We start from the raw sequence: 24,652 nt of genomic DNA, 5'->3' as shown, positions 1-24,652 counted from the left end.
CGAACCACGAAGCGCGATGTTATCGTGATCCCGCCGTAAGAAACGATTCAGAGTGCGCAAAGGAAACAACACGATGGATTGTTCATCTGACGCATCATGCGAAATAGCCACCACTTGTAAGACAGGCTCGCTATATCGAAAAGTTCCTCGAAGTTCCGTTTTCTTCCTTTTTGTGGGAGGAAACTTTGTCTTTCTTTGCTTCTTTTCTTTCGATACGTAGAACATAGTGGCATATCGACAATGAAGTGATACGAGACGTTTTAATTTGTGTTCTGTATACTACCAAGTAACATTGGAAGATCAGGGGAATGCCCCAAACGAAACTGCACAGATCTCATATCAGGAATACTATCGGACTTTAAATCTTTGCGTGGGGATGCGGCTGATAATCATGATAGATAATATAATGGCAGAGAAAATTGTGTGCGGATTTGATGTTCATAATCTTTGCTGTTTTAGAATAACTTTGCCACTTCAGGAGCAGCACGATGTTCGTTCGTAACTCACATTTTGTTCTTTATCACATCACCATGTTCGTTTTTCGTTAATAGCGAGTTTTAGTACATCAGAATAATTCTACGAAAACAAATGAATATACAAATAAATAAACAAATAAATACAATAAATGAAGTTATCAAATCCAAGCTGAACAATGTGATGTCATCCGCTTGAAAGAAACAGGGCGATTGGCTTATCAGGTTTTCAGAACCGTTATCGTGAACACCCGTTGTACTAAAACTCGTTAATAAGCTGCAATATTTCGTAATAACTAATTTCTTAACTAACAATAACTATTTTAATTTAATTTATTATTAATATAATATAGCTTAACTAAAAATAAAACACTAAACTTCGATAAATAATTGTGGTAGTCAGACAAGAAATGCAGGAAGCAAAATACACTTGTTTACGTCCGGACGATGACATAATACACCCAAGTCTGGGACGACAGTTCGTGCGGTTTCGATTATACACGCAACGTTCTCAGTAAAAAAAAGGAAGAGAGAGTTCGCACACAAGTGAGAAATCCAGGACGGTTACCAACCGTGTTTGTTCGTCACTCCCATTACAGCCTCTGTAAATGGCAGTATGTCAACCCTCGCCTTCGAACTCTTTCGTGCCTCTTAATGCGTCTCGCCACTCCACCGATCATTGCACGGCCATGCTGACAACGTTGAACAGCACTTACGCTGCCATGTTAAGCATTTTTCCGAGTTCCGGAAGACAGCCTCTCCCCACACGGCAGCGACACCGCAGCGAGCTTTGGAGCCAACCGCAACTAACGCACCATCACACGACACCGAACTGCAATCTGTCACGTATTGATTGTGTGCTTCCCTGCTCGTTTCGGTCCTCATATCGACACAGGAGTTGTGCGATGTAGATGCTCTGTGTGAAAATTTGTTGACTTGTTCGCCTGTATATGGCTTGGCCCGATAATACGTATTTGTTTACGAATGCTGCAGCAGCGCTATCTCTAAGCTCTTCGAGCCTTGTTGTGCATTACCTTTAAGTCTTGTAAAGGGATGATTGGATCGATAAGCATTACAACCTGATCATGTGGGTGGACGTCTGATATCATTAGAAAGTTTGGTGACTGCCGTCTCTTCTGTGTCCCTGTTCCTTAGCTCTATTTCATCATGTTGGACGTTCACAAACTTGCCCCATTTGTCACTTTGATGCAATTCTTATACGAGACTTCTCGTTGTTACAGCTGATATGCATACAGCCTGCGTCAGACTTAACAGCAACGCGCGAGCGCGTGGTTTGTCCCCACGCAAGCGCCGCCGAGCGTAGCCTCTGCGTTTCAGATTGTGTTTGAGTCATAGGCGATCGAGATTGGGTTGAAAGCGACAGGACAGCTGCTTGGCTTCCTCGGTTGGGCTGTTCTCGCACGTACACTCACTTCGCACTCACGCCCACGAACGACTGTGGTGCATGTCTAGTCTGTTCTACATATCACCTATAGTCTCAAATCCAGTGGCCAGCGCTACGCGTCGCTAGCGTTCGCGCAGTCCATGCGCTCGCTAGTTACAGTTATGTCTGACGGCGGATATACATCACATACTGTAAACAGCGTCAAACTATTGAATCCCCGCGTGACACGATGTGACGTATTGCCCATGTGTCTATCCGCTTTCGCGTGCAATTTTCCGCTAACCTAACAGGGACAAATGCGTGTCACTAAACGATGCGTGTCATTCTTGTTAAATGCGTCTAATGATGAGACCATTAAGGTGCCAGCCAACGGGAAGATATCCGATGGCAGGCGGTTTAGGCGGACGGCGAGCCACTGTCCCTTAGGGGTGCTTCAACTGCACCGACCCCTCGTGTGGTTTTTTAGATGAGGCTCGCTATCATCAGGGTTTATGATTTCCACCTCAAAGTAAGAGTAGAGATGGTACCTTTGATCTTCATAGCTCTCTTATTCCTTCTGCCACTGATCCCCTCCCAGCAGTCAGTATTGGCTCCAGCTGCACATAAAAAGGAAAACACGCAAGTGGTCATTCCGCTTCGTCGGAAATGCGGCTTCCGCTCCTTGTTTAATGTCGCTGGCAATTGGGATTTTCGGTGATGGGTGATTTGGAGCTTCTGTTTCATGACCGACATTCCCGGAGTTTATGTTGCCGTTGGCATAGCAGTGATTGCGATTAGGTTATGAGCGTCCTGGTGTTTTATGATCCTATATACCTGCACTCCTAGGATTACACTGCTTCGGAATGTATACAGATAGCACACAACACGCAGACCACGGCAGCGTGCCTGCACCACAGCACCCGAGTCCAAAATCGTATAAGTACTGTTTTGAGGCGCCAGTAAATTTTCGACGTGGGCACAGATGAAATCGGAGTTCGACAGCGTGCAGGCGGATTTCCATTCGGACTGAACTCGATAGACGCGAAGTTAATGTAACAAGTTAACACTCTGCTTTGATGCCCCGAAAATATTGAGTAATATTACTTCAGGGACAATGTACTGTACCACACAGCATCTCACTTCAGGATGATGAACGTTGATGAAGAAGAGATGATTTGACGATGATGAAGTGAAATGAAGATGTTCTTTATACTAACATAGTTTACGCAATAACAGCAACTGGAAATATTTCTTGTCGGGTTGGCTTTTCGGTGGTTTTTACTTTGGTTTACATTTTTACATTTTGCGCGTCTGCTGTGCATTTTAACGACCCACTCAGGTTGCCTCACGTAGATGTGGTCTCAAGCACTGGACGGGCTTGGCTCAGAATTCAAATTCTTACCACGAGCTATACGTCAGTGCATCCTATATATGCTTCTTGGATACGACTCTGAACCCGCACAGATGTCCTTTTCGGTTCGCTGTCCTCATGCATGGCGACGTGTTACACGTAGTCGCTGTAGCAAAAGGTGTATTGCTTACATCCCGTTTCTATTTGCGTAGCTGGAGTAGTTTGAATGGGGTAGCTTCAGAGCGTCACATCACACGATGTAGCAACGCTTCCATTTCTTTTGTTTTCTTGTCATGCCGACTCTTCTATTCTAGCGAGGCCTCAGCTTTAGCGACATTGCAACAGGTGGTGGTCTGGAAGCACTACATTGGCGTGGGTCCTGCCACCTTTAGGACGAGGACAACCTCGTCAGAATAATTAAAACGCAATGCACAGGATGCACAAGGAGGAACACTTCTCTTTAGCAACTCAAGGTTCCTCACTGCAAAGTGGACAAGCCGTGTAGCAAGCTGTAACGACAGCATGACTCCCCTGTAGTGCTTGCACCCCGTGTTAATGTGCTTCTCCACCTAAAGGTAGTGTTTGCACGGCGATTGCTACTAACTTTCGCGCTGCTTCAAAACGAAGTCCTCCAACGCTGCGCAGGTTCAGACCAACCTGAGGGATTCGACGCGCTTTTCATTTCGGGAACCGTTTACACGTTTTACGCCCACGTCAAGTTGGTTGCCATCCGTTCCTTTGAAGTGGCATAAATTTTGCCGCAGAAAATACATAAACTATCACGATTGCCCGCCTGGGCTCGGAAGCAGTAATTTCATTGTTTCACTTGCCTGTTTCCCAATGATCTTCCTAGAACCTGGCGACTCAACGATGGTCTCTGTTTGCTCAGTACCAGTGTTTGCTCTGTGCAAAATATCGAAATGCGTGTGTCATAATTTCACAACACCTTCTTGCCGAAAAGGCTAGGGTAGGCGGGTCTGCTTCTTTAATGGACCGATGCGTTTGTTCGCCGACATCTGCCATTCTATGAATGGAGGCAAACGTGCACCTGTCTCAAATTATGTGTCTGCAACCGATCTCGGCCCACCTTCTGACCTGACATTCGGGCGGGTTCTCGAATTCGTATTCTGTCCTCGCCTGTTCAGCTAAGACACCCTCGGATAGATTTGTGGCTTTGACTACGAGAGAAAAAATAAACTAAAAAATGGGACACGTGTTCAAAAGAATGCTAAAACAGGATCTGTTATGCTTTTTCCTCCTATACAAGTGCGGAGTCGCCAATGAGGATTGGTGAGGAAAGAAGTATACGTCATAATAATCGAAGAAGAGTTGAGGAAGGTTCAACAGGTCCAGTGCCTTGATTTGACTTTTGTGCTACGCGTATACAACTCTCTCTTCTCATGTTACGCAGCTTTTCGGTTCTGGTGCATTTTGAAATACCGTTGTCATGGAGATTTGAAGCTTGCATCTGACCGTTGTACTTCTTCTCTGCAGGGATCTCAGCCATAACAAGCTGACCATGATCGGCAGGAAAATGTTCAAGGGTGCCCCGCTCCTGAAAAACCTGTAAGTCAGTTGAATTACCTTTTAATTGAGCGGCTTTTTACTTGACATATCTGCTTTTTGATCCTAATATGTTCAGGTAAAAGCCTCAGGTCGGGACCCACCAATATTTCGAACAGAGACTTCCACTAGGCATACAGTCTCTGTTCGAAATATCGGCGGCTTCCGACTTGAGGTTTTTCATTCAATATAATATAGTATGGTTTGTGTTTTGATGCCTTGATCATTGATCTAGTGTGAAATACGTGCTCCTTTTTCTTTTTTGGCGTCCGAGTTGTTGCTACAAGCAACCGCAGATATCGCCAACGCTGTGGAATTAATACGAGTGACAAAACGCTAACATACTCGTATAAATACCGCGGGTATGAAGGGCACAAGCAAATTTGAGTCAGTTTCACGAGTCAGTCAGAACACGTCAGTTTCGTTACCGTGTCAATATGGATTACTCTTGTTATCCCGCGAAATGCAAAGACGATCGACCATTCTGTCGAGCAGACTAAGAACGTGCCTGCACAGCAAATCTGGTGCTTTAAAATTTTCGAACAACCTACGAAGTCGACTAGACCATAGTGCTGGGAACACACGCACACTGTGGATCGTAAAACGTTGATTGCTGGCCGTAAAAGGTGTTGGTATACCGAGGCGGGTTGATTGATGCCCGCCGTAAGCCGTAATTCGAATTGCCGAAAATTCGGGGTGTTTAGGACCCTCGAAATCGTTCGCCAGTATACATAAGGTTACTATCCGGCAACATTTCCCCCATGTGTGCAAGGGCTCTTTGAATGCACGCGCAATTAGCCGCAAGCTTTCCTTTCCTTCGTTTTCGAGAAACGAGCGGGCGTGCATTCACGACGCCAAACTATATTTGGTTCAACCCTGCCTTCTTTTCTTTGCAGGCAGATAGACAACAATGAGATAGCGTGTATAGACGACGGCGCCATTCGTGGCATGAGAGACATGGAAATTTTGTGAGTGTAAATATTTGACACTTCTTAACTCGTCTATTTCGATGTGTGGTTGTTGCACCAAACGCCGCTGACGACGACTGGATGCTCCGATTAAATTTCTTAAGGTATATCGAGCCGGACAAACTGCTTGACCCTTTGCGTCTTCCCCTCCCCCCCCCCCCCTCCTTAAGTAAATAAACCTTTTGTTTTCGGCACTTGCAACTGATCACAGTCCCTGTATCTTTGTTAAATTATTTTTACTACTATTTTTCTAGTTTTACTTCCTTGCCTTAGCAGCTTTACAGAGTAGTCAGGTATGGAGTATTCAGCGTTTATGTTGATGGAGCCTACATCTCCATGCTTCTCTTTTTTCTTCCGTTTTCATTTCCACTGACGAACACTCATTTTGTGAGTATAAAACCACCCTTAGGGTCATGAAGAGCAGAAGGATGCACCTGTTTTCCCTCCTTTATACTCATTGTCGCGACTGTCGGATCTTAAAAGTGTACGCGCGCAGATGTCGTGTGTAGTGAATTAGGAGAACTTCCCGAAAAAAAGAAGAAGAAAAAAATGAAAAGAGGCAAAACTCGTTTCTGCATGCGGCAGCGATCTTCTCTCATATTTGACACACTGCAACTGCGTAGAATACGTGCTCTGTCCTCCGTGCCTGTACTACTTTCAGTGTCTATTGTGGTTGTAAACATTAAATGGCTTGCTGTGTGTATATGATACTTCCCACGTTTTCCGAGGCATCGTCGACCAGCATGGCGAGGGAATGGAAGCGTACCGTATAATCCGAAGGTCTGTCAATCTAAACCACGCTCTGCTAATTCACTTTTCGAATACGAAAAACGTGCGCCACATGCCAAGCATCGTACGGTCGCTCTTCCTGCTCTTTTAGGATAACGTGAGTATGACGTGTTCACGAGAGAGAAAGCGAATATTGAGAGGTCGTACTTGCGTTTCACAAAACATATTTTCATAGTTGAATGTAATAAGAATGTATTGTAAAGTTCTTCAGCACTCGATAGGTGCCCGGTTCTTGGGTTGAACACGAGTATAACAACAACAACAACAACAACTTTATTTTTAGATGAAGAATGGAGATTTGCAGCATAAGAAAGCTAGACGTATTCGAAAACTTAAAGGGTTGCTTCGTTCCTCCTCTTCGCTCGCGTCTCGCAATGCTCGACAACGCAAGAGAGACAGAAGAGGGGATTTCGAAGAGGGGGAGGAAAGAATCCGCAGTCAAGGGACTTTAAAGGGTCGAGGCAAAGAAAGTCGGAATGAATTGGGACGCTGTTCTTATGACTCGGGGGATCGAGACGAAATCAACCTCGCCTTATTGCTTTCCAGAAAACAAAAGTTTGGAAGCTCTAGAGCGGCTCTCCCCATTGGGCGAAGCGAAGAAATGTTCCGTTCCGACTCGCATAGGCCGACTTTTGTGTCTTGTTTTTCGTCGACCATGATTTTGTAGTTCTGTCTAGCGAAAGAAAGGAACGACAACATTGAAACGTGCCGAGTGGGGAAGTGTGCGCGCGCTAGGGAAACGACTCAGTGCTCGATGTGAGCACTGAGCTTTTTTTTTTTGTTTTGCTTTTTAGGTATTCTTCTGTCTACTGTAGCGCGCGACAGACTAGAAAAGCTGCGACGCGCCGTGTAAACGATTTCTTTGTGCATTAAAGATAGAAAAAAAAAGAGAGAGAGAGAAAGAAACAGAAGAAGAAGAAGAAAAAAAGATGTGCCCCGTCCGCCAATACAAATTTTCAGCGCGTAGAGAACTCTGTCTACTTGGAGAGACGTTTTCTTTCGAGAGAGAGAGCGGTCGTGCTCCGAGAACGATTCCGAATCTTTCATTGCTTTTCATAACGGGATATGCGTTGTTGTTGTTTTTGTTTTTGGAACACGGTTTCGAACGCCTACAAAAAGGGTAAAATATTGGCGGACTCATTGTCGCTGCACACTTGTAAGAGAAAGTTGCTCGGTGAATGTTCCCAAGGGACATAAAGCGAGCGAAGAAACGATGCAGTTATCAAAACGCGTATGGGTGTCCCGCTGCGCTGGTTTTTTCTTTAGTTTTAATCTCGCTTCATTACCATGTGCAGCTTCCCACTGTTCTGAATATAAATGCGCTGACGCTATCGAAAGCCTTCAATAAGTTTCACAGCTTTAACTTAGCGTGTATTACCGCCCTAACGGAATCCGGTAATTGAATTCGAGTGATTGTACGTTTGTTCTTTCATTTACTAATTTCTTTTGCAAATGTTCTTTAACGGAGATACGTGCCATTTGGAGTTAGGGCGTTCACCTTGTTTTGTGTCCCTTCGGGGCTAAATTAATTACGGTGTTTCTACCCTGCTTCGACGTTGCGATTTGTTGATAGATTAAGTAATAGATTTCTAGGACATCACAACCGGTGCATTTCGATTTTGATCCTGTTTTGAGTTTTTGTTGTCCTGTCGAACGTTCGAGACACTGATAAGATGGATGAACGCTATGCAGTATGTAGCGTTGTGCATGTACATATTGCAAGAATTATAACTGCACAAGTTGATGAATGCGTCGACTTTTCTTTCCTTTCCTTTTCTTTTTTTCAGCGTGAGCACGCAACTCCCCTGTGAATGCACTTCATTGTTCATGCGCCATGTACTTTATGTCCCTACTGTGCGGTGTTTCGTTGCGTGCCCAGTTTTTATGGACGGTCGTTCCGAAGTGACTATAGGAGCTTTACTGCTATAAAACGGGCTGCTGTGCTATGTTCGTACGGTGGGTTCTGAGGAGAGATGTACGCATTGCACGATGTTGTAATCTATGTCAGCGAACTGCCACACTTTCCTGGTACAGCACAATGGCGTAGTGGTACATGCTATAGCTGTCAAGAAACTGAAACTACGATTTTGTTCGCATCACATCAGTTCGTCATAGAAATTGTGGACATCATTAATATCTCGTACCTGCCCTGCAATGACAATACGCGTAGTAGTTCTGTTGTGGTACCATGTAGAAGTTTCTACCGCGGAATTTGTTCACGCGGCTGGCCCCTGAAACGGATGTTTGAATCACTTTTCAAATAACGCAAATAGAAGTCCTTCTTGTGTTACAAGCCCATCCCGTCTTAGTGTCCCATTCGAAGTAGGCCATAGCTTGGGAGCTAATTTCCTCTGTGCTACCTTGATAGGCCCTCGTGGTGTTCCGTGTACCGTACCACTACGCCACCTGGACCAATGAGTCCCGTCCATGTCAGCCATGCTTTCAGCATCCGTAGCTATGGAGACGCGCTGCACTCAGCCGCATGGACAGTCACTCGTAGCATCACTTTCTCTGTTTGAAAACGGCTTCGGTAATTGGTTCAGGCCTACTCTTGGGGAGGATTACTCCGCGGCACTTGAGAAGGATTGTCTGCAGGTTGTCTGCAACGGATTGTCTGCGCAAGGAAATATAAAGAGGAGCTATCGCCCAGACTTTCTTTTGCCTAGGGGGAGGAATAGTATACTAGCTCTGGTAGTATAGTTTCTGTAGACGATACTGACCACAGTGTGCAGTAAAGGCGTTCAAATCGCAGGTACGCTATTATAAAACATGGCATCATGAAATACAGATAACGAAAAGTACCGCACGAATGTTTTCACCTCAGCATACGTGCGTAAGGAACGGATTTGTGGCAGCTATCGTGTATTGTTGGACTTTCCAGTAACCATCGAGCATCAGTGGTCCTGTCCTCACGCAACGAAGAAATGTGAGGGAAAATGAAAAAGGGAAGTGAGTAAATGACTGGGAAAGAAGAGTTTGCCATCATGATGATGATGAAGTTGAGTCATAGGGGCTCATGCGCTTTTTCTACATCAACTCACGAATTACTCTGTTTAGCGTCCCCCCGCCGACAACATATTCTTCCGGTTACCAATTTGGAATAGGCGTTTCCTCAGTCTGCGCCACCGTGAATCCTTGTTTAACTTCTGGGAAGGCCTGGACGGTGATGGTCTTCCAAACCTCCGCCCAGCTTCCCACTCGACATCCCACACACACACGTGTACTAATTGGCTAAGAAAGATATTGTCTTTCCCTTACAGGACACTCAACAAAAACAACCTAACTGTGCTCGAAAAAGACCTCTTTGAGGGGATGCCTAAACTGAGGGTCTTGTAAGTACCGCCTTTGGTGAAATTGGTGCATGTTCTTGAAACAGAACTTGGCCGCATAACATGCTCCTAGTCCTAGACAACCATCATCCCGAGCGATATCGTCCTCCCCCCTGATTTGTTGAAAACGGGTGGTGTATGCCCCCTTTTGTGGCACTGATGCAGCTATGTTAATTTTCACAAAAAAAAGGTGTACGCCACACACTTTCAGGCATTCTGTAAAACAATTGGTCTTCTACGTGGTATGTGGTGAAGTTCTGTGTTAAGAGTGTAGGGACAGACGGTTCCGTGTGGTGCGTCTCATGCAGTCACGTAATTTTTTCATGATTACAGACGAATATCGGAAAACCCGTTCTCCTGCGATTGTCACCTCTCCTGGTTGGCGTCCTGGCTCCGGCGAAATTCTAGGCTCGGTCTGTTCACCAAGTGTAGCATGCCATTCTACCTGAAGGGCAAATCCATCGCTGAGCTACAGGAGGAGGACTTCAGATGCGTAGGTTGGTAAATCACTCCATTTGGCACTTACGCTACGTATGTTCACATTCTTTGTTGTTTTTTTAGACGGATAGGCTTATTAAAGCAGTGTCAGCAGAACGCCGCTTGCTTGATTCCGTCAACTACGAGCAGGACTGAGCAGCCTGCAACTTGAAAACGTGATCTTGGCGGTCCCGTCCGCTGTTTCTACTGTCCCATTCAATGCGGTCGGCGGCTAATCAGGCACATGAACATAATAAAGAAACGCAGAATACATCGAATTTGCTGACACAAACTGTGCACATAGCACAACGGCAACATATCAAAATGGACTACATACATAGATTGAAACATCTCAAAGTCACTGTGACATTTAATTGGGCTATACATATTCACAATTGACGCATAGCCGTTGGAGATAACAGCTGAAAAAGCGACCGTCAACCCTTGCCACGATAACAGTATTGTGCAAGAAACCGAATGCGCCTCCGTTGGGTCTGTGACGTTGAATGCCATACTATACAAAGTAAAGAAATTGTTAGTTTCCACACGTTAATATGTTGCATTTTTTTACGAAACTACATCAAACTTCATCAGAATTTCAGCTTACATATTTAGTGTTTCACAGTCTCACAAGTGTTATGTTGTTGGAGGAAAATTTAATATAACGTGGTAATGCATACAAGTGTGAATACGACAATTAGTACAGCAAACATGTACAAGTGTTATTACCATCATATAACCATCATATAACCATCATTTTGCACGTTTTCCACGTTTTCCACAACCTTGCTCTCAACGCTGCACAACAACAATAAATGGAGAAGTGATTATGACATGGAATGTTTCCCCGTGGTAGCCACAGGGACCCTACACCACTTCACAGGGGTTAATATGAGAAGATGAATTAATGATAAGCGCGACGGCGAAGACAGATCGGAGTTCTGTTTAGAGCTCTTCGAGGAGGCCAGTGGCTTGCACGAAAATAAGAAGGGAGCGAAGAGCTCTCGCGCAGCACTCGCGAGAACTGATGCGCAGGTGAGCTCCATGGGCCATGTACTTTGGACGAGCCGAATGGTCTATGGTCAAGGAGCTCAAGTTGGCGTCGAAACACCCGGCGTTCACACGTGTACCGGTCACAGTCCTTGATGATATGGGGAATCGTGGCTGGGGTTTGGCAAGCTGGGCACAGCGCCGTGTTACTGTAACCCAGCTTAACCTGGAACACAGGGGTGAAGGCGACGTTGAGTCGTAGACGCCGCAGAAGAAACGTAAACCTGCGAGGGAAGCCTCCTGGCATCTTAAGTGATAATGACGGGTCCACTGCATGGAGAAGTGACCATTGAGTGATGCCATGGCGCCATTGCTGGCGGGCTAAGGGTGACACCAACGCAGACAAGTAGAAGCGTCTATCTCCGTTGGAGAGGATAATGGGCACGGCTCTGGGGATACGGTGGGCCGCAGCAGCCGCCAAATCTGCCTCCTCGTCGCCCTGAATGCCAGTGTGGCCGGGGACCCACTGTAGGGTCAACCGGTGCCCCTGTTCCCCAAGAACATTGAGCGCCGTCAGGATGCTCACTACCACCGGGCCAAAGAGCCGCGGATGCCCATGCTTCCTACACATTGCAGGGCTGATTTTGAGTCAGTGTATATCACCCAGGAGCGGGGAGGTTAGTTCAAGACAGACTTTAGAAATAGCAAGATGGCATACAGCTCCGCAGGGGTCGACGAAGTGCGATGTGACAGGCGAAACCCGCATCATATTGACTCGTCCGGTATGACAAAGGCAGCGGAGGAGTCATCCGACGTTGACAAACGTACCATCTGCTGAACACAGCCGTGCGACCTCTGTACTTTGTATCCATCATTTCCAAAGTAGATTGCTTCAGAACCGGAACGGGGATCTGGCTCTTCGGCCCCAAGAGGCCAGGGATGTGTGCCGATAAGGATGGTCTCGGCAGTGTCCATGGTGCCACAGAAGGGGCGGTCGGGGCAACAGTAAAGCCAGGGATGTTGCCAGATGCTGCTTTAACACATAGCGAGAGTTTACTGCTCTTCCGCCTACGTAGCCTTTGAACCAGAGGGTGGCGCCGGTGGTGAGCGAGCAACCGTAAATAGTGTCGAATGGTTTCTCTTCTGCGGAGGACATCGATAGGTATTTCTCCGGCGTCGGCTATCACCATCCACGTCTCAGCGCTGCGCGGGACACCAAGGCACATCCGCAGGCTGCGTGTCAGTGTACACCGAACCTGCAACGCACAACGCTGCACAAGCTGCAATGCTTGCAAGGCAAACTAGCCTATAGGATGCCAAATATTTTTGCGATAATGGACACACTTCATACTTTGTCTGGACGGGGATGGTTGTTCGCGAAACACCGACATTTGCATAACCTGATTGGAAACGTTTCCAAAGTGCGTGTGTAGAACCTATAAGCTTTCGTTGTTGATATTTGCGTAAGAAACACATTAATTTTGACTTGAGAAATTAACATTCTACTCGCGCAATGGTTGGAAACGGAAAATTTTGGTGCTTAGTGAAATTAGTCCAATAATTCGAGTATCAAAATTGCTGCTACCCCCTCCCCCCCTCCTCAGAAAACAATAACAATAAAAACAACGAAACGCATGGAGATATATTTTTTGGATTTTTATATCGATCACATTGTGTACGGGGAAAGTGAGAAATAAAATTCGTTAATTGTTAATGTTTTCTAATCTCTGGTTCTGTAAAACTGTATTGTGATTTTCATGCAAGCAGAAGATATCACGCAGGTCGTCGAAAGAGCAAGTCGAAAGAGTTTAGTGTCATGCCTAACTGGTTGCTTTTTGAAGGCACACGGAAGGGGAAAAAATATAAAGGATCACATTTTCCAATCTTTTACCCTTTTAAGGCTGTCGGGTGTTTGAGACATATACGTGTCTACGTATTCACACATCACAGACCCCAGCAGGATAAGATTGATCTCTGGAAATGGCTTGTCCTATGGGACGTGGAAATGCTCCAACTTTGGGACTGCACTCCAACACCTGTTAGTGCTGCTTGAATGAGCGAGCAAGCGCTGTGGGAGAGAGCCAGCTCCTGTAACAGATTGAGGAGGGCGGAATTGGATATTTCAGCTCCAGATCCTTTTTCTAATCCCTCAATCAGACGACGGTCAGTCGCTGCCAAGCGCAGGCGACCGTTCTTGCTTCGGATCAGAGTTAGCAAGGGGACGTTCACCTAATCATTCGGGGATTATCCTTCCAATCTCGAGCCACTGGAGGTGACAGCAAGAACCGCTTGATTTCTTCGGGTGCCCCGGGGACGGGTTGGTTCTGTCAGGGGAGCTACAACAACATTCCCCTACTCTTGCAAAGCACCCAAAAAAAGATATTTCTTGTAACCGTAGCTCCGTTTAGCGGAACACTATTAGCGGCTTCCCACGTTGGATTACGTCACGTTTCTTCCGCTATGAATTACCGCGGAAACTTTCAGGTCTTTCTTGCTAAACAGCATCGTTACTAAGAAATGATGAGTAAGCCGCTCCAACTTTGTGTACAGATTCGCATGGTACAAGAAGGATAACCCCGAGTTTGAGGAATAGGAAAGAAGAGACGACACGTTTGGCCTAACTCACCTTTCGGTCGCTGCTCCAGACGCTTAGGATCATAGATCGAGAAGTTACCCGTCAGAAAGAACTCGTTACGAGTTAAGTTACCGTGTGAAAAATATAACTAAGTTAATAACGAAGTTCTTCAGCCCGAAATGTAACTCAAAGTCACGGAGTTACTTTAAAAAAGGAACGAGTTACGTCCAAGTTACTTCGGACACAAAAATAGCACTACACAGGTGCAGCGCGCGTGAGCAGTTGAGCTAGACCTTGAGTTGTCTGCGGAGGAGTGCAACACGCTTAGGTCGCTTTCGTTTATGTCGAACGATATATTCGAACGATTTGCATCTTACTCCCTGTGGGCGCACAATGGTTCACCTTCATTTCCATGGCAGCGGTTCTTACTTCCTGAATAGAATATTGTCATTGATTGAATATCACTTTTTATGGCATAAAATGCAATGAATGAACCAGAGAGAAGCAAGAAAATATGCGGACGTGAGTGAAAAGCGAATCAAAAGTAACTTGGAACTTGGCAAAGTTACCTGAAAAAGAAACGAGTTCCTCTGAAAGTTACCACGGCGCGAAAGTACCGAGTTACGTTACAAGTTACAAAAAAAAAAAAAGGAACTTAGTTACAGTAACGAGTTACCTCGAACTCTGCTCAGGATGAAGAACGGCCCTTGTTATAAGAGGGACGCTCTCCAAGAATGTTGAGGAATGTCACCGGAAAGTGGAAGACTCTCTTTGTTCCCCGAATCTGAATAGAAAATAACTTCTAAACCTAACCTCAAGCAGGTCGCAAAAACTTGGATTAAAACGGTCTGTCCGTCCGTTTTAACGATCCTTTTGTGTTCGTTACCATGTTTGAACGTAGGCAACACGCTCTGTATGTGCTCTCTCTGCTAGCTTTACGAGAATTCGTTTGTGGCATTTGTACCAAAAACAAGAAACGTGACAGGTACACTGATGGTTGTAGACTGCACGTTGAGAACGACAAAAATGTTGTGTGTCTTGCACCTTCGCCGATACTCATCTTTTCATCTCTTACACTTAAATTTGCATAGATATTATGAGACTCTAGCCGCTGACACCACGAACACACGCAATGAGAACGACAGTATGAATCCGCCATTATTTGGGGAAGTAGTAATACCGACCTGCAAAATTTGGGCGTCAGAAAAATCGCTCATATAATATTGGAGGAGAGGATTTTCTACCCGTGCCTTACGGTGAATAAGGAAAGTGTTCTTGCCGTGCCACAACGCCATCGATTTGGGCGTTCTTGATACGTGGAGTTCCTTCACGCGCCTTTCAATTCAATTCCGTTGCGGAATGTCTTTTCACCTGCAGTCATGTGCAATTTTTTACGACCCCCCCCTTTTTTTTAGCCACTCCCTCCAACTTTTATCGCCGTTCCTTTTAGAGCCACATGTGCCGCGCAAAAGTTCTATTCGTCACACATATATAGTATTGAATGTGAGGTCGCGCCCAACCTAATCAGCGTGCATTCAGCCAATTCAACGTAGCCCTTTTTGCGTCGTGAGATGTAGCTTTGAAGTGCTTTCGAAAAGATCTAACAGTATGAATCTTCTAGGTTTCTGTTGTGAAGTATTACAGCTCTTATGTTGGTCCTTCTAAACAAAAATTGAGATAGGTATATGTTCATTTTATAGTCGTTATATTAGCAGGGAACGCTGACGTCATTCCCTTCAGTTACATTAATACTACATATCTTTGCGTATCCCGTAATGCGGAATATTACGAAGCAATTATTGAAGTCCTGATTTTAGAGTATGGCATAAAAGTCCGTTACAGAGGAGTTAATAGATGTCGAGCACTAGTGAAGGGGGGGGGATATGTTTAATGCTGAAAGAAAAAAAAAAAAAAGAAGGGAAAGGTTAGTCATGGTGTAGGTTTGCTATTCCCAAAAACAAACACAACAGGGTATATTACGACGGGCGTTCCATTAGACCCAGAAGGATGTGGCCGACGTGAATGAACTAACGTCAGAACATCAGTTCCTTCATGTTAACGTTACTTATTTAACGTAGTCCGCGGCAACGCCGACAGATTTCGCCCAACGATGCTCCAGGTCTTTGATCTTTGTGGAAAAAAAAACCGAAAGTTCGTCATCCAAAACAGAAGAAGAGGAAGAAGAAAAAAGGTCGCAACGTCAATGACGTCATTATCATTGAGAAAGTGGATACTAGAGAATTACTTTTACATCCTGGGGAACAGATGGAGGTCCGATGGGGCGAGATCTGGCGAGTGTGGTGGATTGTTTCTTGCAAGAAGGCCGCAGGAGTGCTGGCAGCCATCGCGTTAGCAGCACGTTGTGGGGGGCGTATTGTCCTGATGGAAACAGGACAGCCTTGATGGCGTCCCGCAAGTGATGAATCAGGGTTGCCTTGTAGTCCTCTGCGATGCGCTGTCCTTCTGTCCTTTCTTAAGGTAATTGACGCCCTGCACGCCCTTCGAATCCTGGCCGCGTGACATTGTCTTTTTATTGAGCAGGCCGAGCCTTCTTCGGCAGTGGGAGAGGGGGGGGGGGGGGGCGCTCACTGTTTGCTCTGGAGTTGGACGTGGTGGACATAGGTATCGCCTGCACTCACAAGCCTGGCACGCGGAAGCCAGCGGGATATGCTCAGAGCAGGCGGGGTATTGGCCCTCTAGCGCGCGAGCTGTTGATCGGGCGTGGGCAATCTTGGGCACCGGCAGACATCTGGCAGAGACTTTGTGCATTTGGATAGGCCTGTGACCCGAGCGATGGTCTGGATGTTGACTCGGCGATCTGTGATAACATCGTAGTGCACACTGTGGGCGTTTCCTTGTGCGGTCACTGCCGCAGGCCTGCCGGGAACGGGATCTCCTTCGCGGCTGTGCCGTCCTCGCATGAATTCTGCAGGCCACTTACTGGCCATGCTTCTTGAAGAATGCCCATATGTCCCAAGTTTCGTGTCTGTCCGCGCACTCTTCATGTGTAAGGCCGAGAACTTATGGGACACCCCTCGTATGTCTCTCTCAAAGACTCGGTTGACAACAACAACAACAGCAGATAAATGATGGCTATGACACGGGGTGTTTCGCTGCTGGGAAGAAGTACCCTGCCCCATTGTATGTGTAACGTTAGACTCGGTGCAACTCCGTTGAATTAAGTATGCTGTTAATGGGATTTATTGTCTATCCGGAAGAAAATGAGAAGGTACCATGTCTTCCTAAAAACTGACATTTATATGATCTGTGACAGCCTTCAGGCCCTTAATTTCTTCATTTTGCATTGCCACTTCTAAACAAATTTAATGAGCTATTTCGTTGGCATTCGAACTTCCTCAGAAATGTAGGTATATGGATGAGATTAAATTCCGCGTATGCGTTTGTGCTCTATCTAAAATCTCTTTTCTACAAAAAATCTACAAGGCGAGAGACAACGAAAAATAAACAAAGAGAGAGAATAATCACGACGGGTTACCTGGATCCATAGCTCTCATACAGAAATGTAAGCACAGCCGCACACAGTTTCCGTAATAAAAATTCCGTAAAAAATTTCCGTCATTTTACTGCACAAGTGACTGTTAACTCTGTTGCCGGCATATGTGCCGTAACCTATACGCTGCACAAAATCCGTTTGGAGTGCACACTGCACAGCTCCGGACTGGTCTTTCGCAGTTTAATATTCCTTTAATATAAGTGTAATTCTTTTCGCTTTTGGGAGCTGTGCAGTGTGCACTCCAAACGAATTTTTTGCAATAACTAGGTTACGGCACATATGCCGGCAACAGAGTTAGCAGTCGCTTGTGTGTAAAATTACGGATTTTTTTTTTTTACAGTGCAGCCAATCAACGCTTTGAAGAAGCTTGTTTGTTTTTATTCATACTGTTTACTCCGTTTGCGTTTAGGCAAAAGTGCGTGTCGCTAAATTACTTTCTTTCCTTCACTGCTTATTATCTCCTTCATATTCATTGCCGTACATGCATCCCATAGACGGCCTTCCCGACTACTTGAGGATGGGGCTGAGGGTTCTGCTTTCTAAGCACGTGCGTGTTTACTGAACACTTCAGTATCTATGCGCGTATACGCAACATTACCCTAGAGCACGGCCTGAGGAAACTGCGCATCTAACTTCGCAGCCTATTGGCATAAGACCTATTTGTGTATAATGTGAAAACCGATTGTCCACGTAATGTTCTTTGCGACAAATCCGAATTCCGGTCGTTCTCCGGAGTCCAAGCTTCGCGCCCGGAATTCCAACTCGGTCCCGTTTCGTCGCGCTCTCCCCCTCCGACACCGTGTCCATGTCCGCTCGGATACTTCCAGATAGCCTTTTCAATTTCTCTATGGAGCAGTGAGTAATGGAAATGGGCGAGCCTCTTAGTATGCCAGCGGGCACGCTTTATGGAAGACACTGCTCTGTGTGCGGAATGTTAAACGGGCGGGGAGATGTGCTCCGTGCAGAATGTTCCCGCCACGCCAAACTTTCGCCAGTACGGATTCCCTCCATGACCGCAGAAAGTTGAATCAAATTCTACGCACTTCCTGATGGTGAGCTCCGCACGTGTCATTGCCTCTGGCGTGCGCTCGATCTCGCCTTGCCACTCAGTTTTGTCGTATTGCGCGGTGTCCAGATATACATTCGCGTGGAAATGTTTCATGAGCTTCTGCCGTGCATATTCCTGGTCACTAGCGGTTTGGCGGGACGTGTGTCGAGGGGAAACTTCATCGGGAACTGTATCAATATGTGTCTAAAAGCGTCTGAGAAACTGGAGACGCCACAGGCCGGCAACAGGCTTCGATATCATCACTTTCCTCGCCGTCCGATATAGAATATCCAGCGGTCCGGTGAAGGTAGATCAACGAAAAAGACTCGGGTCAGGACCTTCCCAATAGAAGAACAGCATCCGTTCGAAAAATCAGAGGTTTCCGACATGAAGCTTTAGCTTTGATCTCACTACATGTAGATATTCCTATCCTATTACTGCAGTTACGATGCGATACAATTCTGCCTGTCACTCGTGCTGCCATGGTACAGCTTGGGACAAAAGTTTACGGAACACCTGCGGGTGTCGCATTTCTCCGTTGCAGCAACACCCTGGCAGCAAACAGGAGCAGACACAGGTACTGAGAGATGGATGGAATAGCGGGTCACCTGTTTCTTATTCGATATCTTCATGATAGCGAACAGGGGCCGCCCCGGTGAAGATATACGCCAGTGCCGTATTTCGTAAACTTTTGTCCCAAGCTGTATTTCCTGTCTTCATAGTTTTTGACTGGAACAGACACAGTATAAACGATGGGCCCGTGTCAGCCCGCAAGTAATTTCAATATTTAGATTTCCTTTCCTTATTAAACAACCCCGACGCAACCGTGTCTATCCGATAGGCTGGTACAGGCTCAGGCGTGTTACAGTAAACAATATAACGATTGCTGCTCAACGTCTTATGATAAAAAAGTTTCACGTATGTCGGAAAAAAAAATCATGCGGATACAGTTCATATGCGAATATGACATGAAAGCTGCGTTCTCAAATGTGTAGTCGAACAATAGCAGTGTTTTCTCTCTCTCTCTTTCTACAAAACTCAGTCCAAATCAGCTGAATTGACTGGATAACCCTCTAAAACTGGTACATCCTGTGTCCATCAAGTGTTAGGAATTAACGCCTTACGTATATGTATAGCGTAGCTTCTATGTTGAGAGTCATCGCTATAAACATATGCTACTCTTACGCAACTACGAAAATGGGAGCATGTTCCGCGCACAGTGGGACCGTTTAATCCAGCTTTCTACTCTTCTGTTGATACTGCTGCATTATGATGTGGGGGCAGTGATGAGATCGTAACAGCTGCCTACTAATCTATGCTTGCAGGCACTTCCCGAGAGCCTTTGAAGGACTGTGTGAGAGAGCCCATGTGTCCGTACCCATGTTCCTGCTACGATGGCGTTGTGGACTGCCGCGATAAAGGACTGACGAGGATACCGGAAAATATTCCGGAGACGACGACAGAACTGTAAGCCCTGGGATATTTATATATGTTATGCGAGAAGTCTCCGATAGTTCAGTGCACAGTAACGTCCAAGGGCAAATGATGCGCTCTGAAAAATTCACGAACTTAAAGAGAGAAAAAAAAAAGTATTGTCGCTCTGTCCCATTTCCTCCTCTAATCATGGGAAACTTAAGCAATACGACCTTACACGTATACCCTATTTCGAGGTATTGTGCCGTCTTCGCTTGCGTTTGAAATTTTTGTGCAGTTTAGTTATGTTCTAGTTTCATTTCTTGTGCGATCAAAACGCAGTTTGGTGCCAGTCGAGCTGCACTAGAATTGGGTCTAACTTTCACGAAATCTATACTCTATAATCGAAAGTCTCTCTACGACGTGACATTGGACCGTTATGAGAAAGAAAGAAAAGAAAAACTCCCATCGGCACAGAAGAAAGTGATACGTGCACATAAAGCCTCCTCCTCGTACCTTGCATTCAAGAATGATTTTTTCTTTCACATTTCAACGCCATATTCGGTCTTGTGTGATATATCAGTTGCAACCGAAATAATGTGTATAGGTGCACGCATGAATACGTCGCATTTAGCCCCTTACACGTCAAACAGCGCCCAGCTCCTTATCCTGTCAACCCGTTGCTAACGTTCCTTCGACAGGCATACAACAGAGCTCATCTGGCTGCAGGGCTCGAAAAACGACTCAAAGGGTTTCGTCACCACTGCCGCGTCATGGGGATTGGAACTTAGCTTCTTGCAGCGGGAACCCATAATGGAAACGCTCCGTATTAATGTCGCACACTTTCACTACAATGTACACACAAACGAAAGGAAAATACGCTCGCCGTCCACCTTTATGTGGCGGTCTATTACTTCAGTCCTCGGGGACGCAAACGCGTACCTGTAGTCGACGACGGGCAAATTTCCGGCTTCACGTTGTCCAATTCCGGAGGTACTGTTATCTACATACCCACATAGGAGCAGGTTGACAGTGATTGTAATAGGGCAAAATACAGAACAAGCCTCTAGAGATATCTACGCAAATGTGCTGAACTTCCTCTGTCGAATCATCAGGCATGTATTGCGGAGCAATGAACCGACGGGTCTTCAATGTGTTTTAGGGCCCCCGTTAAAAGTCGCCAGGATTACAAGCTATTTCCTTTGATGTGCGCGCCAACTTTGTGCCCTGCTGTAACCTACGAAGTGCGGTATCGACGTATACTTGACTCACTTAACGGTTGTAAAACCTCCGAGTTCCTGCATTTCTGCGGCAACCAGCGCTATCTCTTCTCGGTGCACTTGCGCAGTTTAAATCGTAACTGCTTCACACACACACACATAAAGACGCGATGATGAGATGGGGCTGATGCTGCTTCAAGTTTTCAGTATGCTATGGAGAAATCGGATCCACATTTGTGGAACTGCCATCTCCATATTTTTTTCTTTAAATGTCCGTGGATCCATCTATACAAACTTCAGAGATAGCAGTGGGAAATACGTCAATGTTGCAAACGTGTATGGGTGATCGCTGGAGGGCTTCTATCCTTATGCTGTGTCATCCAACTCGCGGGATGCATCTCTCAACCCGTTCGCAATCCCGGGACGGAAAGTCTTATTACCAGCTCAACAATGGAGTGCCGCCGCCTGCAGAAGCACTGGATCATGCAACATTAATTCGACTCGCAACAGCGCAACGATGTTATTACTTATTCAGACAAGATTCTCTGATGGTTTTTCGTGCAGCACGATATACAAATAGCGTTTCTCCTGGCTGCTACGCATAGGCGCTCATTTTTCTTCTCGTTTTAATCCTTCGTAGGACATTCAAACTTTTTTCCTTCGTTTTTTTTTTCTTGCTAAATACCACGTTCATTGCAATATGTTTCTCGTACAGCTCACAATAAGGATGTACGTGTTTACTTTACATTATAACGAGCCACAGTTCTCTCGTTTAGGATTCAATAAAAGCTTCGCTATCACTGCATTGAAACCCAGCTGTGCATTCTGAATGACGCAAGAAAATTTTTCTGTCTTTTCAGTCGGCTCGAGCAGAATCAAATAACGGACATCCCACCACATGCCTTTACACCAATGAAGAGACTGCGGAAAATGTAAGACGTTTTACTCAATAAGAGCAATGAAGTACCAATAAGTGTCAGCTATATTATAAAGAACGGCAGGACGGCGTTCGGGAAAAAGAAACCAACGGTCATATTCTGCCGCCAGTGTAATTTAATGCGTATGAGGCGTAAAGTCACACCACATGGATATCAGTGCATTCAGATTCACAGCTTACAATGTCTTTCAGAGATCTAAGCAACAACGAGATCGCGAAGGTTGCTGCTGATGCGTTCAGTGGTCTAAAGTCGTTGACGTCCTTGTAAGTAGTAATTCCGAGATCATCCTCAGAACCGGCTTATCCTCACGCGGTATCTTATTTTTTCATCTGCTCCTTTTTCTTTCCAGGGTACTGTATGGCAACAAGATTACCGACTTGCCTCCTGGTATATTCCACGGATTGGTGTCTTTACAACTTCTGTAAGTACCCTCGTTTTCCGCAGTAGGCTGTATATGTCTAAGGACCGGCATGAGAAGAACCACCACAAAGGCGGCACGTCAACGCCATATCAAAGTGAAAGCCTCATTGTGGTATTCGTTCCGCTTTTCCATTCGTAAGTGCGTGAAGAATCCTACAGCTCCGCGATGGCGGGGGCATCGTGATTCGTAGGTGCATGCAAGAGCTATTTTTGTTAGGGCGTTCGCACAGTCGTGAGGCCAAATTCCATGGGAAATTAGCGGTTCGTTTTACACCCCCGCCTCTTTGCTTAACCAGCAGCAAGATGCGGTATCGTAGGTGCCTTGGCCGAGATGCAAAGAAACAGCTGGCGTCCCACAGGAGACGTCTGTTTACTGCCTTCCACTTTCTTCATGCTCGTAGTATGCGGAACCTATGGCTAGTCGAGCGTGGATAATCCTGCAGTTGTCTGGAAGGTCTGCATACATGAAATATGTTTTACGATGAACCTCTGTCCAGAGAGATCCAGTGAGGGCTGTTCGGCCCACAATGCTGACTGGTCCGACACAAGGAAAATTAAAAGAAGTGAACCTTACGAGGAGTAGGAATCTGCATACTAACTAACACACTGAGCTCTTTTTTTGTCTTCGCTTCCGCCACGCCTGCGCAGTAAAAAGACGATGACGTGCCCTGGAATATCGAACAAACCGAGGGCAGCTTGGCGTCGAAGGGCCCCATGGCGATCCTCCCGTCACTTTCGAAGAACAATAGCTGGCGCCATCAAAATATTATACGACTGAATTTTCCATGGCAGTTTTTACGGGTGCAGTCAAGTACCAACTCAATACCCTGACGTTGGTAATGATTTTGTTCCGGCTAGCTGCCAACTTATTCGTACTACGGCATCGATTTTTGAAGTGATATAATGCAGGGCGATTCAGGACAAAATAAACAGTGCGGACTGGAATAAGCTTCCATCGTGTTCCGTCCTCGGTATGCTGTATACATCGTCTTTCGCCAGGAGCTGCTTGAACCTCGTTGGTTCTTAAATGGCGAACATGATAGAAAGTCTCATCTCGCTTGGAACGCACGCACAAGTTCAATATTTCATTTGGCCCTCCTTCGCCGAAACAGCTCCGGCCGATAAAAAAGCAATCTTGCACGTATGGCCAAGAGGAGAAGTTCAGTCAGTCGAGCGAGGTGCTGACGGTCATGGAACCTGATGCTGGCACTTATGGGAGCGGTCATCCTTGGTCAAAATCGATTTGAGCTGTCAAGGCCTGCTGAAATTTTTCTTCGCGCCATCAGCAGGCTGGGGGGACAGTCTGTGGCAGGCTAGGGTGCGTGGCGTGCGGTTAATGAGACGCAAATTGAGAAGGTGTTCCCGGTCGCCAAAAAAGTTCCCGGACGCTAATATATGCCTCAGTTGACTCGCGCCACGGCTGCTGCCTGCTTCAAATCTATATCGTCGTCATCTGAAAGTCAAATTATCTTCACTACATAATGGGAGATCGCCAGGTGTCGACTGCTGGATGTGAACGAGCATCTTTGTCTTCGTGTTGCGAAGCTGTGGATGGACGCTTGAAGTGTAATGAAAGGGTGCGTGCACGACGGCATTATTAGCGCCAGAGAAAAAATGCTACACAGGTGGTCTTGATTACTTCAATAAGCTCCCCTCGTGGTGCGGTATGTTTCGATTATGCTACCTGTCTGAGGGAAGCGCATATCTCTTCTTCGTAATCTTCCCTTACCCATTAGGGAACCTTGCGAGAAGACATTGTATAGGAGCTTTGGAAAGGAGGTTTTGTCAGTTTGTCAATATGTTTTTGTACTGTCAACGAGATGCGCATAGAACGGCTTGAAATGTCCACGGCCTCATACAGAAGCGTGGTTAAACTGTCGTTCAAATCACCTATCTTCAGCTAAAGAGCTAAAGACATTTCCAGGATTCGTAACCCTGTACCTTTTGTGTATGTGTGTCAGCCTGTGAAGCCGAACAACAACAACAACAAATAGACGATGACGATAACATGGGGTATTTCAGCGCTGAGGGCCACTACCCTGCCCCATTACATGTGAGGCATTAGATGAGTGTCAAGCCCAGTGCGCTACGCTTTGTCCGGGGAAATGGAGCAACGGAAAAAGAAGGAATGGCGACAGCAATAGGAATCAAAGCTGACATAAATATTAGTTTAGAAACGACTAACCCAGCGCTCTCTAAC

The 24,652-nt window shown here is 46.0% G+C and overlaps 1 protein-coding gene and 2 long non-coding RNA genes across 8 annotated transcripts in view; 1 reads left to right on the top strand and 2 right to left on the bottom strand.

The window, feature by feature from the left end:
• The window catches only part of LOC135377547 (uncharacterized), an 87,328-nt gene extending 85,925 nt beyond the window's left edge, over positions 1–1,403 (bottom strand). Inside the window, exon 1 of the long non-coding RNA XR_010418124.1 lies at positions 1,190–1,403. This is a non-coding gene — a long non-coding RNA (uncharacterized LOC135377547). The remainder of the gene's footprint in view (positions 1–1,189) is intronic.
• LOC135377543 (protein slit-like) overlaps positions 1–24,652 on the top strand; it is a 268,615-nt gene that overhangs the window by 192,657 nt on the left and 51,306 nt on the right. For all 6 annotated transcript variants that reach the window (XM_064610052.1, XM_064610053.1, XM_064610051.1 and 3 more), the window contains exons 5-12: positions 4,703–4,774; positions 5,668–5,739; positions 9,789–9,860; positions 10,191–10,354; positions 19,787–19,928; positions 21,955–22,026; positions 22,224–22,295; positions 22,382–22,453. In XM_064610052.1, coding sequence (XP_064466122.1) covers positions 4,703–4,774; positions 5,668–5,739; positions 9,789–9,860; positions 10,191–10,354; positions 19,787–19,928; positions 21,955–22,026; positions 22,224–22,295; positions 22,382–22,453 — 738 coding nt within the window. The remainder of the gene's footprint in view (positions 1–4,702; positions 4,775–5,667; positions 5,740–9,788; positions 9,861–10,190; positions 10,355–19,786; positions 19,929–21,954; positions 22,027–22,223; positions 22,296–22,381; positions 22,454–24,652) is intronic.
• The window catches only part of LOC135377548 (uncharacterized), a 156,761-nt gene continuing 134,454 nt past the window's right edge, over positions 2,346–24,652 (bottom strand). Inside the window, exon 3 of the long non-coding RNA XR_010418125.1 lies at positions 2,346–2,474. This is a non-coding gene — a long non-coding RNA (uncharacterized LOC135377548). The remainder of the gene's footprint in view (positions 2,475–24,652) is intronic.

The sequence above is a fragment of the Ornithodoros turicata genome, chromosome 1, assembly GCF_037126465.1.
Source record: "Ornithodoros turicata isolate Travis chromosome 1, ASM3712646v1, whole genome shotgun sequence".
NCBI lineage: Eukaryota > Metazoa > Arthropoda > Arachnida > Ixodida > Argasidae > Ornithodoros > Ornithodoros turicata.
This window is presented reverse-complemented; position numbering and strand designations above follow the sequence as displayed.